General features: G+C 45.7%; 1 protein-coding gene across 1 annotated transcript in view; it reads right to left on the bottom strand.

The window, feature by feature from the left end:
- Positions 1–454: 454 nt before the first annotated feature.
- The window catches only part of LOC140429560 (fructose-1,6-bisphosphatase 1-like), a 41,016-nt gene continuing 26,918 nt past the window's right edge, over positions 455–14,552 (bottom strand). The window contains exons 4-7 of the mRNA XM_072516721.1: positions 9,538–9,678; positions 6,889–7,026; positions 6,684–6,803; positions 455–908 (exon numbers count right to left, since the gene is read on the bottom strand). Coding sequence (XP_072372822.1) covers positions 717–908; positions 6,684–6,803; positions 6,889–7,026; positions 9,538–9,678 — 591 coding nt within the window. The 3' untranslated portion in view covers positions 455–716. The remainder of the gene's footprint in view (positions 909–6,683; positions 6,804–6,888; positions 7,027–9,537; positions 9,679–14,552) is intronic.

Raw genomic sequence — 14,552 nt, forward strand, 5'->3', positions numbered from 1 at the left:
TGAAGGGGTATTGTGTTATTGTTAATCTTTTCTTGTTACAAAAATGTTTTGTTCCGTTAAAGGTTCGTTGGCTGTCCTGTGACTCAGTTCATCCACATCTCTAAACAAAAATAAAAAAGTTAGGATCTGTTAAGCCAGGTTTCTCTACTGAATGAGTTGCCGTTACCACTGCAAAACCAGTTCTGGGAAAAGGGAACATGTTGGGCATTTTTTCTGATTTTCCTGTCATTCCCACCTCCAAAGCCGCCTCCATTAGCTAGGAAATTCAGCCCATGGCTTGTATCTCAAAAGTTAACATGCATCCTTTTCCACTAGAATATTAAAATGTCACTGTAGCTAATTCATCTTACTGTTAATTATTTTATGAATAATTTTTAAGTTTTAGAAAGAACAAAATAGATATTTTCACCTGATCTATACAAACATGGAACAAAGTCACAAACTAAAAGATGGATTGAAAGAGTAACTGATCCAAGTATTTATTTAGACTGCTTCATGAATGCAAGTTGTACAGAATTTGGGCACAGATAGTTACATAAAGACAAAAAATGTTGATCCCAGACACACTTCATCAAGAGCTTTAGTAATTATAATTACATTATCATTGGTATGATTTGGATTATCAAGTTGAAATGTTACATTGCACTGAAAAAAAGATTTGGTCCATGTATTTGGTCATAGTTTGTCATAGACATTCCATCATTGCGTTGCTCTAGTTACTTGCAATTGTATTTATGTACAATGTCAATGTATTCTTGAACATCCTCTGTGGATCCCATTACAATTGGTGCCCGCTGGTGAATGGATTCTGGTTTAATGTCCAGTATTGTCTCCGTACCCGTTGTAGCCATGCCTCCTGCTTGTTCTATAATGTAAGCCATTGGGTTGCATTCATACATCAGTCGAAGCTATAAAGAGAACATTCACCAGTTTATTTTGACTTGTAAAAACATCCAATATAGGTTTGCTCAATTTACTCTCCTTGCATCATCAGAAATCCCACCCATACAGCTCAATGAGCACAGAAGGCATTAGTGATCACACAGTAAACATACAAACCTATTTCCAATAGAGGTCGCTGTTGGGTGGTGATCTGAAATTTCCCTCCCTAGTCCCGTGTCTCGTCGCTGCTGGATCTGAGACCAGTTAACACAGCAAAGCTCAGAAAAGGAGAAACCTGACCCTTGCTACATCGTAAAGAAAGTGCACTCCAAATGTATAGAAGAAAAAAACTGGAATGAGGGAAAAGACTAAAAGCACTGCAGCAGTACAGGGCCTTGGTGAGACCACATCTGGAGTAGTGTGTGCAGATTTGGTCTTATATAGGAAGGGATATACTTGCCATGGTTCACCAAATTGGTTCCTGGCATGGCAAGAGCGATTAGGTCGACTGGGCCTGCATTCACTGGAGTTTAGAGGAATAAGAAGGGATCACGTATCTATTTCTGACAGGCTGGACAGATTGGATACAGGGATGTTGTTACTTTTGGCTAGGGGGCAGGGGGTAGGGGTCTAGAAAACAAGGTCACGGTCTCAGGATACGGGGTAGGCCATTTAGGACTGAGATGAGGAGAAATTGCTTCACGGAGGGTGGTGGGCCTGTAGAATTCTCTACAACAGAAGGCTGTGGAGGCAAAGTCACTGAACATATTTAAGAAAGAAATACATTTCTAGACTCGTCAATTGTGTCAAGAGGTATGGGGAGAGTGAGAGAGGGTGGTGTTGAGATAGAGGATCAGCCATGATCATATTGAATGGCAGTGCAGGCTCAAAAGGGCTGAATGGTCTACTCTTGCTCTGATTTCTATGTTCCTAAAAAAAAAAAATGCATTTTAAACTCCAACAATTGAAACCTGGGGAAATAAAAATCCACGTGTAAAAGCTAATTTTTTGTTCCAGGCAATTTGTTTCACAATAATTAAGCCTCAGAATGCTGTTAAAAATAGTATCTCGGAGTGACACTCGGCGCAGTGGTGAGCACTGCTGCCTATGGCTCGTAGGACCTGGGTTCAAATCTCGGCCCTAGGTCACTGTCCGTGTGGAGTTTGCACATTCTCCCAGTGTCTGCATGAGTTTCACCCCCACAACCCAAAGATGTGCAGGTTAGGTGGATTGGTCACACTAAATTGCCCCTTCATTGGAAAAAAAATTGGGTACTCTAAATTTATAAGAAAAATCCGTATCGAGACTGAATTGGATAAACACCAAGATTGCGGGAATTTGCTTCATATCCATAACCCAAGTTCAAGAACTTCATGTCGTTGAATGTTTGTGAGAGGCAGTCAAGAGGTCAATTTAAGATGCTAACAGTTGAATGTCACAACTTGGGCAGCGATCTCACAACTTTATATCAGCTTTCACCTCAAGTTGCTGCATAAATAATGATGAGCATCATCAGCCTCATGTTTATTTTGACAGTAAATTCTGGTCCCATAGAAATTTCAGTAGAATGAAAGCATTGATATTTTCCATTAAAATATTATTTTAAAACAGAAACTAAGATAGACATCACTTGAAGGTCAATATTTAGTACCCATTCCCAATTGCCATTGTGAATGTAGTGGTGAACAGCCTATTTATCAACTGAGTGGTTTACTTCAGAGGACAGTTAAAGTCAAGCACATTGCAGAGGGTGTGAATCACATACATCGCAGACTATCAGGCTGGTGGTTTTCCTTACCTAAAAGGACATTAGTGAACCAGATGGGTTTTAAATGTCAATCCGGTAGTTACATAATCACCATTATCAATACTAGCTTTAATTCTAGATTTATTTAATTAGCTAAATTTGAACTCCTCAGTTACCATGGTGGGATTTCCCCATATGGCTCCAGTTCATTTATCCAGGCCTCCAAATTACTAATCCAATAGCATAACAATTCTGCTACAGCCCCACGCAATCCAGGTATGACATTTAGAACATAAAGATCAGGGGCTGGATTCTCCGTCCCGCCGCACCACATTTCTGTTTCAGCACGCCGGCGGGATGCTCCGTTACGCCGGCCAGTCAATGAACCACTCCTCACATGACAAGCGCTCTTCATTCCGGGGATCATTCTTGTGAATGTCCTCTGGACGCTTTCCAAGGCCAGCAGATACGAGGCCCAAAACTGTTCACGATACTCCAAATGCAGTCTGACCAGAGCCTTATACTACTACTATTAATAATAATCTTTTATTGTCACAAGTATGAAGTTACTGTGAAAAGCCCCGAGTCACCACATTCCGGCGCCTGTTTGGGTAAGCTGGTATGGGAATTGAACCCGCACTGCTGGCCTTGTTCTGTATCACAAACCAGCTGTCTAGCCCACTGAGCTAAACCAGACCATATACAGCCTCAGAAGTACATCTCTGGTCTTGTATTCTAACCCTCTCGACATGAATGCTAACGTTGCATTTGCTTTCCTAACTGCTGACTGAACCTGCACGTGAAGCTTAAGAGAATCTTGAACTAGGACTCATAAGTCCCTTTGCACTTCTGATTTCCTAAGCCATTTCCCATTTAGAAAATAGTCTACGCCTCCATTCTTCCTACCAAAGTGCATTACCTCACAGTTTTCCAAATTTTATTCCAACTGCCACTTCTTTGCCCACTCTCCTAGTCTGTCCAAGTCCTTCTGCAGCCCCCGCTTCTTCAATACTACCTGTCACTCTTTGTATCATCTGCAAATTTAGCAACAGTGCCCTCAGTTCCTACTTCCAGATCGTTAATGTATAACTTGAGCAAAGTTGTGGTCCCAACACCGTCCCTGAGGCATGCCACTGCTCATCGACTACCATCCTGAAAAAGACGACTCTATCCCCACTCTCTGTCTTCTGCTAGTCAGTCAATCCTATATCCATGCCAGTATCTTACCCTTAACACCAGTGGCTCTTGGCTTATTTAACATCCTTGTATATGGCACCTTGTCAAAGGCCTTCTGGAAATCTAAATAGATCATGTCCACTGGTTCTCCTTTGTCTAACTTCCTTGTTATCTCATCAAAGAACTCTAACAGATTTGTCAGACATGACCTCCCCTTGACAAAGCCATGCTGACTCAGTCCTATTTTATCATTCACTTCCAAGTGCTCCCCAATCTCATCTTTAATAATGGACTCCAATATCCTACCAATGACCAAAGTCAGGCTAACCGGCCTATAATTTCCTGTCTTCTGCCTCCCTCCCTTCTTAAACAGGGGTGTTACATTAGCCTTTAGCCATTTTCCAGTCCTCTGTGACCCTTCCTGCCTCCAGTGATTCTGGAAAGATCACCACCAATGCCTCCACAATCTCCACAGCTGTCTCCTTTAGATCCCTGGGGTGTAGTCCAAAAGTTCCAGGTGATATATCCATCTTCAGACCTTTCAATTTCCCCAGAACTTTCTCCTTCGTGATGGCCACGACACTCACCTCCTTATGTTTTGGTATCCCGCTGGTGTCCACCGTGAAGACTGATGCAAAGTAACTATTCAGTTCCTCTGCCATTTCTTTATTTCATAATACTACTTCTCCAGCCTTATTTTCCAGTGGTCCAATGTTTATTCTTGCTCTCTCTTACCTTTTATATATTGAAAAAAAACTCTTGCTATCTTCTTTCATATTACAAGGTGGCAAACACTCACATTTCATCTTCTGCACCTTATTGCTTATTTAGTTGTCTTTTGCTCACTTTTAAAGGCTTCCCAATCCTCTGGTTGCCCACTAACTCTCGCCACCTTGTATGCTTTTTTCTTTTGCTTTTATGCCGTCCTTGACTTCCCTCGCCAGCCATGGTTGCCTCGTCCTCCCCTTAGCATGTTTCCTCTTCCTTGGGATGAATTTCTGTTGTACCTCCCGAATAGCCCCTCAAAACTCCTGCCATTGCTGTTCCACTGTCTTCCCTGCTAGGCTCTCTTTCCAATCAACTCTGACCAGCTCCTTTCTCATGTCTTTGTAGTTACCTTTATTCAATTGTAATACTGTTACATCCGATTCCAGCTTCTCCCTCTCGAACAGCAGGGTAAATTCTATCATATTGTGGTCACTATCCCCTATTGGTTCCTTCACCTCAAGTTCCCTAATCAGGGCAGCACAGTGGTGCAGTGGTAGCGCCGAGGTCCCAGGTTCGATCCCGGCTTTGGGTCACTGCCCATGTGGAGTTTGCACATTCTCCCTGTGTTTGCTTGGGTTTCGCCCCCACAATCCAAAGATGTGCAGGGTAGGTGGATTGGCCACGCTAAATTGCCCCTTAATTGGAAAAAATGAATTGGACACTGTAAATTTATTTTTTAAAAGTTCCCTAATCAGGTCTGCCTCATTACATATCACCAAATCCAGAATTGCTTGTTCCCTACTGGACTCTACCACAAGCTGCTCAAAAAAACTATCTCGTAGACATTCCACAAATTCCTTTTCTTGGGATCCGCTACCAACCTGATTTTCCAAGTCCACCTGCACATTGAAGTCCCCTATGATTATTGTATTGCCTTTCTTATATGTCTTCCCTATCTCCTGATTTATTTTCTGCCCCACATCCTGCCTACTGCAAGGGGGCCTGTACATAACTCCCATCCGGGTCTTTTTTCTTTGCGATTCCTCAACTCTACCCAGACAGACTCTATGCCTTCCGATCCTAAATCACTTCTTGCTATCGATTTGATTTTGTTCCTTACTAACAATGCAAACCACCCCCCCCCCCCCCCCCCCCCCCCCCGCCCCTCCCACCCATCTGCCTGTCCTTTCGATAGGCCACCTTGGATATTTAGATCCCAGCCCTGATCCCCTTGCAGCCACGTCTCTGTGATGCCCACAACATCGTACCGGTTAATTTCAATGTGTGCAACAAGCTTGTTTACCTTGTTCCGTATACTGCGCACATTTAGGTACAACACCCTCAGTCCTGCAATGATCATCCCCCCCCCCACCCCCATCTCATATTTGTCCCCCTTTTTGCTCTACCTGAAGTTAGATTCCTGCCACCTTCTCTACTCTGTTGTATTACGTGTTCTGGAAACTTTACTAATCTCTCCTGAGCCCTCGGCCCCTTAACTATTTAAAGTCTTCGTCATTAACCTGTCGTTCTACCTTCTCCTTTTACTTGTATTTTCTAATTCTCCATGCAATAGAACCCACCCCCCCACTATTTCTCATTCAGCTTTGGCTCAGCAATGGATGGATGGGGGTAGGGCCGGGTCACCCTTATGCCAGGATATTGGGGGCTGGGACATTTAGTGAATGAGGGTGGGTGAAGGGAAGGTTACCCCTCCAGGGTCGAGGGTGTTGCCCATGTCTACGGATGGGGGGGGCGGTCATGATGTCTGTGGGTGGGTGGGGGATCCCTCAATTTAAGTTTGAGATCTGGGCACAGTATAAAAAGGGCGATCCGATCTCCAAGGAGCTGGTCTTGCTGACATCTTTAGTCCTCCACTCCCAAAATGTTTTGAAGTGTGGGATTATTCATTGAGAATCTCCCCAAAGAGATTACTAAATATGGGTGAATAGCGATCTGGATCTGAACTCCCAAACACTCAGTGGGAATCGCCCTGCGAAGCCCATATAAAATGACAAGTCACTTTTTGGAAGAATCGCACCCTACGATTAACTTCTTAGATCGCAAGCAGACTTGTGCAGAAGGTGGTAATGATTCATCGTTTGCAAGTGAGCCGTCAGCATTCTGTAGGATAATTTTGCAGAACTAGAGTTTGGATGTTCTTTTTTCTTACCTTTCCTTTAGGACTTTTTGAATTTGCTGGGTACAGGAAGATTCCTCCATACATCAGAGTCCTGTGCACATCCGCAACCATAGAACCAATATATCTCGCACCATAGGGAGAGCTACCATCCTATGGGTTAAAGACAGATAAAGTGATTTCTTGAACAATGAGGCTGTTGATTTTCTGTAAATAAAGGTGATATTCTTGACCATACCTCAGGATATTTCTTCTTCGTCAGGTACTCTGTGACTGGAGTGTCAAAGTACTTTGCATAGCCTTCATTAATACTGTAAATATTCCCCTTCTTTTTCATTGTTACATTCCTGTTCACCAAAATGAATTCCCCAATAGCCTAATGACACAAATTATTGAGGTCAGTACAAGTGATAAACATACATTTCAAAGCGAAGGATGTACTGACACCTTAAAATTTAGAAACACTTCATTGCAAATCCTTTATACTACACATTAGTCGTGAAATTATGCTGCACTTTGACAGCATTTTAATTCCGACAGCTGACAATGACAGATGGCAGATTTGGATTTATACATTTTATTCACAGAATTTTTGTTGTCACGTCCTGGAGTTTTCAAGGTAGGTTAAACCTAGACAATTTGTTTGTCTGTACATCACAGAATGGCAGAGGAGACAATCACTTTTTAAAAAATAAATTTAGAGTACCCAATTATTTTTTTCCAATTAAGGGGCAATTTAGCGTGGCCAGTCCACCTAACCTGCACATCTTTGGGTTGTGGGGGCGAAACCCACACAAACACAAGGGAGAATGTGCAAACTCCACACGGACAATGACCCAGAGCCGGGATCGAACCTGGGACCTCAGCGCCGTGAGGCCGCAGTGCTAACCACTGCACCACCGTGCTGCCCAAAGGACACAATCATAACATCTCAGCCTGGAGTTTTGCTCCCGCATTGGGTAGAGGGATTCAGAAAATTTCCCTGCTCTCTGCCTCAAATGGTGGATACTCTGGGGTGGGGGGGTGGGATATCGTGGGGGATGAAGGAGAGTGCGGGATAGAGAACCCCAGGATGCAGAACAGAAGTGGCCACAGGGACTGCAGAGTGATGAGACAGACTGGTTAAAAGACCCATCTCGATTTTTCAGTTGTTTTCTTCAACATTAGATCCTCTAGCTCTCACCCTCACACACTCTCACCACCACCCCATCCACTGCCCATGCATGCTAATTCATGCAAACCCATATCTTCCACTTACTACCCTTTACCTTTCCACCCTACATGCCAACCTACCCAGTATCCACCACACTCAGACTTAAGGAGCCATGTTACGAATATCTATTATTAGCTTCACTGTATTAAAAAAATAATTCATGAAATCTAATTCAATAGATTTACATTCCCTCAAGTACTTAATCTCTTCTAAAAATAAGCAGTTATAGTCATCACCCCAAATCAGAGACCGCTAATCCGTGAATAACCTATTTGAGTGTCAATTAAACTGTGATCTTCGGATGATAGGTCATGGAAAGCAGCTAAGCATGAATAATGTTCTAATGATAGCACAAGGGTTATATCAACAAGCAGCTTTTGAAACTACCAGAACAATCTTTTTCAACTATAACACACCAGCAGTTTGATCAATTTTCGAAAGGGCTGGGCATTGAAGTAACTTCAGAGCTTGACAGTTCAGCAGACCTGATCTGCTCTTCAAGAAAATTCTGATCTGCTCTTCAAGAACATTTAAGACTTCTCGAAGTATTCATAACTCCCATAGACCCTTGCTGTAGTGAAAATAGGAAAGGATCTGTTTGAACTTGCTGAGTCACATCCCTCTCCCTTTCCCCGGTTGTCAAAAATGGGATCCGTCTGAAATGGGGGTGGTACTTCTTGATCCAAGACTGTCTGCCATTTTAGAAGGTCCCTGTGGCTCTGAAAATCTGGGCCCTACAGTTCATCCCAGTGCTGCTTGAGAACAGTGACAGAGCGACAATCAGCTCCTATATTGAATTTCTCCCGGCCCTACATGGCTGGCGCGGGTTCGCACATGCGCGCCATGGCAGTCTCCGCACCGCCCCCTGGGCAACATGCCGGAGCCCTACGGGGGGGGGGGCACGGAGGAATATAGGCCTCCTCCCCGGAATGAGCACGCTTGCCAATCGGTAGCCCCTGATCGCGGGCCTGGCCATCGTGGAGCTCCCCCGGAGTCGGGACCCCTCACCAGGACGGACCCAGTGGCCAGAACGCCGAGGTCCCGCACGGTGGGACCATATGTAAACCATGCCGGTGGGACTCGGCGGGCACTCGGCCCATCGAGCGCGGAGAATCGCTGCAGGGGCCGTTTTCAACAGCCCCCGACTAGCACCGTGGCGACCGCGTGGGCGTGATTGTTGCCAATTCTCCAGTCACCGGAGAATCGGCAGCCCGGCGTCAGAGCGGCATGGCAGGATTCTCGTGTCCCCCTGACGATTTTCCGACCCAGCGCAGGCTCGTAGGATCCTGGCCGTGGTTTTCTGGCTGCAGGCAGACTGGGGGCTCAGCAAGAAATGATCTTTATAGAACTTCCCCAATATCAATATGAAAATTAAAATTTCCCTTTGTAGTTCAAAACCTTTGCTCGTACTGTTTAGGATTTCTGTAAAACCTCACAGAAGAATGGCAATTGGTCAATGATTAGAAACCAATCTTTCCTTCTCTTTGTTGGAATATGAAAACATTATGGACTAAATGCGATTGAATGAGTTGGAGGGGGAAACACAATTCAGCATAAGATTTTTGCTAGTTTACAAATCACAAGAAAATTTAACTGAAATTTGACCGTCACTGTCAAAATTAATTTATAACACTGTAGCCATTGACAATAAAAATGAACATTATGATATCTTACTGGATCCAGCATGAAGCAGTTCACTCCATTTCCTGAGGATAATACCAGCATTGTGGCACTGCCGTACAAAGCATAACCAGCTGCTACAATGTTACGGCCTGACTGCAGAGCATCCTTTTCATTTGGCGGGTCACTGGAAGTCTTAATATAGAAAATAATGGTGATTATCAGATTGAATGATTACAAAACGCTACAAGTTACAATATAAGCATTGCATGGGTGAAAATTTATGTTGGTTTGGAATTTGCAGTGTTTTTGACAGCAAACTGTTGGCAGAGATGAGGGAGTTGTGGTCGGTCATACATTGCTCTGCCACAGGCTGTGGACCCCAAATGCCAGAGGCAGAAAACAATTGATCTGAAAAGAATTCCTTTTCTGTTCTATCACGGTTAAAAAAAAAACTCGTAAAAAGTTAAGCTTTATTTAATGAGGTGCAAATGGTTTTTTTTAATGGTGATCTAAGTAATAACTGCTGCTGGTCAACCAAACTGGCACTGAAAATATAATTTTATACTTGTGGAGTGTGGTTAAATGTACCAACTATGGGTGGCATGTGGCACAGTGGTTAGCCCTGGGTGACTGTGTGGAGTTTGCACATTCTCCCCATGTATGCATGGGTTCACCCCCACAACCCAAACATGTGCAGGTTTAAGTGGATTGGCCATGCTAAATTGCCCTTTAATTGGAAACAAATAATTGGGTATAAATTTAAAAAAGAATTTAAAAATGTACCAACTATGATTGATTATGGACCTTTAAAAATCCATCTTCTACCTTATCCCAACTGAGTGTCGCACTCTTTATTTTGCTCTCTACAATTTTTTAAAAAGCGATGGGGGTTTTCATTTTCTGGTTAGATGAGAATTGTTTAATATGACTGGCTGCTTGATGATGCCACTACAGCTCGCACTGGCAATCCCCATTAAAGAATGCTACAATCCACTTCAAAGCAGGAGAGGTAAAGTTCTCGCCCCAGAAATTGCAAAATCATTCAGCACAGCTTTCTTCAAGGTCAGCTGCTCACGTCTTTGCTTCATCACTAACCACATAAATCTATTTCCCGGATAATCTTTTTATCCCCCTCTTCTATCTGTATGTCTCAAAGATGGAAAATAAGAACATGCAAAATAGGAGCAGAAGTAGGCCTTTTGGCCCCTTGACCCTGCTCCGCCCTCAACAAGATCACGACTGATCGGTTTGTTTTTCAAATTCCACATTCCCATCTACCCCTTTGATTCCATTGCCAAACAAGAATCCATCTACCTCCACCTTAAAAATATTCAATGATCGTGCTTCAACCACCTTCTGAGACAGAGAGTCACATAACCCTCAGAGAAAAGATTTCTCCTTATCTCGGTCCTAAATTGGTGACCCCTAATTTCAAAACTAGGGTGTCCCCTAGTTCTGGACTCACTCACAAGAGGAAATATCCTTTCCACATCCACCTTGTCGAGACCATCCAGGATCTTCACTTTTATGTTCAATTCCATTCGTAATAAAGGATAGCATTCCATTAGCCTTTTCGATTATTTGCTGTACCTCCATAATAATGTTTTGTGACTCATGCACGAGAGCACCTAGATCCCTGTACACCTCAGAATTCTGCAGCTGTACTCTGCTGAAATAATATTCTGCTCTTTAATTCTTCCTACCAAACTGAACAACTTCACATTTTCCCACATTATACTCCACCTGCCACAGTTTTGCCCACTCACCCAAACTACCCATACCCATCTGCAACCTCCTTATGTCCTCTTTACAACATACTCATCTTTGCGTTATCTGCAAATTTAGCTACCGTGCCTTTGCTCCCCTCATCTAAGTCATTGATATAAAATTTAAAATATTAATGCACAAGCACAGGCCCCTGTGGGACTCCACATGTCACATCCTGACAATCAGAAAAATACCCATTTATGCAGACATTGTTTTCTGCCAGCCAACCATTCTTCTATCCATGCTAATATGTTGCCCCCTCCACCATGAGCTTTTATTTTCCACAATAATCTTTGCTGTGACACTTCATCAAATATCTTCTGGAACTCCCAGGTACAGTACTGGTACAGGATCCCCTTTATTCAGTGCATCTTACTTTTTCAAAGAACTCAATGTGATTTCCCTTTCATAAAACCATGCTGATTCTGCCCGTTCCCTTGAGTTTTTTGTTAAATTTAAAGTACCCAATCCATTTTTCTTCCAGGGCAATTTAGCGTGGCCAATACACCTAATCTGTACATCTTGGGGTTGTGGGGCAAGACCTACGCAGACAAGGGGAGAATGTGCAAACACCACACAAACAGTGATGAGGGGCCGGGATCGAACCTGGGTCCTTGACGCTGTGAGGTAGCAGTGCTACCACTGTGCCACCGTGCCGCCCCAACTGTGGGTTTTTCTAAGTGCCCAGCTATAACCTCCTTAATGATTGATTATAACACTTTCGCCATGACAGATATCAAGCTAACTGACCTAGAGGGCACGATTCTCCGGCCTCGTTGCGGTGTTGCTCGAGTAAAACAAGGCCGGTGAACAGTGGGAAAGGCTGAAAATGAGAACAGCACCAGGCGGCAAACAGTTTGCGATGCAACCGGCCCGCTTCTGTAGACCCAGACGGGGAGTTCCACAAGGGCCCAGGGTGTACAAGTATCGCTGGTCATTTGAATAGGTGACAGACAGCGCAGGAGGCTCTGCCTCAACAAAGAGACGGGGTGGCGCATGTGCCATGTCCTTGTAGACTTGGCACCTCATTTAAGAGGAGGTCACCCCTGCTCCCAGTTGCCATGAAGGCCACCGCAGCCCGGAACCTTTACCCCTCAGGATCCTTTCAGGACTTGAACAGGGACCTGTGTGGCATCGTGCATCCGACAGGCCATGGATGCCCTGTGTGCCCGGGCAGAAAACTACATCAAATTTAACAGGGACCAAGCCCAACAAGATACCTGGGCAGCAGGTTTCTCCACCATCGCCAGGATGCCACAGGTCAAGGGAGTAGTGGATGGCACGCATGTTGCCCTGTGCTCACCGGGTCATCTGGGGAGTGCCTGACATTAACAGAAAGGGGTTCCACCATGAACATACAGCTAGTGTGCGACCACCGCATGAAGATCATATCATGTATGTGTGTGCACAGTTTCCAGGGATTATGCATGACAGCTACATCCTGGGGCAGTCGGTCATCCCCAGCTGCTTTGAAGACCACCCTTGGATGGGTGGCTGGCTCTTGGGGGATAAGGGGTACCCACTGAGGACCTGGCTAATGATGCCAGCACGTAAGCTGGAGAACGAGGCAGAGATCCGGTACAATGAGGCCCATGTGGTCATCTGGACTGTGATTGAGCAGTGCATCGGACCTCGATGCGGTTCTGATGCCTTGACCACTCCGGTGGTGCACTCCAGTACACCCTCCGGAGGGTTGCCCGCTTTGTGTCCTCCATAACCTCACACAGCAGCGGAGCAACAAGGTGGAGGTTGGTGATGAGGAACAGGTGGCCAACTCTGAAGAGGAGGAGGATGAGGGTGATGAGGTGTCACCGGACCAGAAGCGCTGGAGCTCGAGCGCAGGGAGTAACCAGAGGATCAGCTGGAGGTTACAGGACAAGCGGCAGCAGCGGGGGTCCAGCAAGCTCAGAGGGCCAGGGAGGCCCTCATACACGCCCCACTTCACTTACGACAAGGCCTGGTCAATCATCGCTACCTTACCCACCCACATCTCCCACCCTCCCAGGGTCCGTGTCAAATCACTCCAGGGTGCTGGGACAATGTTGGCACCGTCAGTGGGTCACTGTGACCTACGCCCTCCCCCCACCCCCATGTCGTCAGTGATCCTTGATGTGCTTGGCCTTCCTAGCTCTACCGCTATGTTGAAGTATCTCCCCAGGATGCACATTGGAGGTGGAGGCAGCCAGCTGCTTCCTTGTTCCTTGGCCTTCGATGCCCCTGGTGGACGTCCTCCGGGGGCTCTAGGACTGGAGGGCCTCTGTTCACTTGTTCCCGGCACATGGAACAGCCAAATTTACTTACTCTTTCCTTTTTAAATATTTGTATAAACATGTTATCCTTTCTTTATATTTCTAGCTAGCTTCCTTTCACACTTTGAACTTCTTTCTCCTGATTAACCTTTCAGTCACTCTGCTGTTCTTTATATACTGACCAATCATCTGACTTGCCTTTCATCTTTGTGTTTTTTCTTGAGGTTTAATGTTTCCCTTAACTTCTTTAGTCAACCACGGATGGTGGGTCCTAGGTTAGGCTTGGCCAAAGTACAGTCCACAGGCCAGATGGGGCATGCAAAGCTCCTCTATGTGGTCCCCAGAACTGGATTTGAAAATACAGGTCAAACAGGTTAAGTGGAAAACTGTTTGGAAGTTCTTCCAGTCACAGGCTGTTTCTTCCTCATATGTGTTGCTGTCGGCTCAAGAGCTGATCAGCAGCAAATGCGGAAGAGGAACATTCTGAGATTGGAGGGCACTATCACGAGTGCTGGATGGCGGGATCCTGCGAAACAGCGGGCGGGGAACAGCCTGCAGGGGAGCGGGCTGGGGAAAACAGCCTGCAGGGGAGCGGGCTGGGGAAAACAGCCTGCAGGGGAGCGGGCTGGGGAAAACAGCCTGCAGGGGAGCGGGCTGGGGAAAACAGCCTGCAGGGGAGCGGGCTGGGGAAAACAGCCTGCAGGGGAGCGGGCTGGGGAAAACAGCCTGCAGGGGAGCGGGCTGGGGAAAAAACAGCCTGCAGGGGAGCGGGCTGGGGAAAACAGCCTGCAGGGGAGCGGGCTGGGGAAAACAGCCTGCAGGGGAGCGGGCTGGGGAAAAAACAGCCTGCAGGGGAGCGGGCTGGGGAAAAAACAGCCTGCAGGGGAGCGGGCTGGGGAAAAAACAGCCTGCAGGGGAGCGGGCTGGGGAAAAAACAGCCTGCAGGGGAGCGGGCTGGGGAAAAAAACAGCCTGCAGGGGAGCGGGCTGGGGAAAAAACAGCCTGCAGGGGAGCGGGCTGGGGAAAACAGCCTGCAGGGGAGCGGGCTGG

This window comes from Scyliorhinus torazame, chromosome 9 (genome assembly GCF_047496885.1).
Source record: "Scyliorhinus torazame isolate Kashiwa2021f chromosome 9, sScyTor2.1, whole genome shotgun sequence".
In the NCBI taxonomy this organism is placed as follows: domain Eukaryota; kingdom Metazoa; phylum Chordata; class Chondrichthyes; order Carcharhiniformes; family Scyliorhinidae; genus Scyliorhinus; species Scyliorhinus torazame.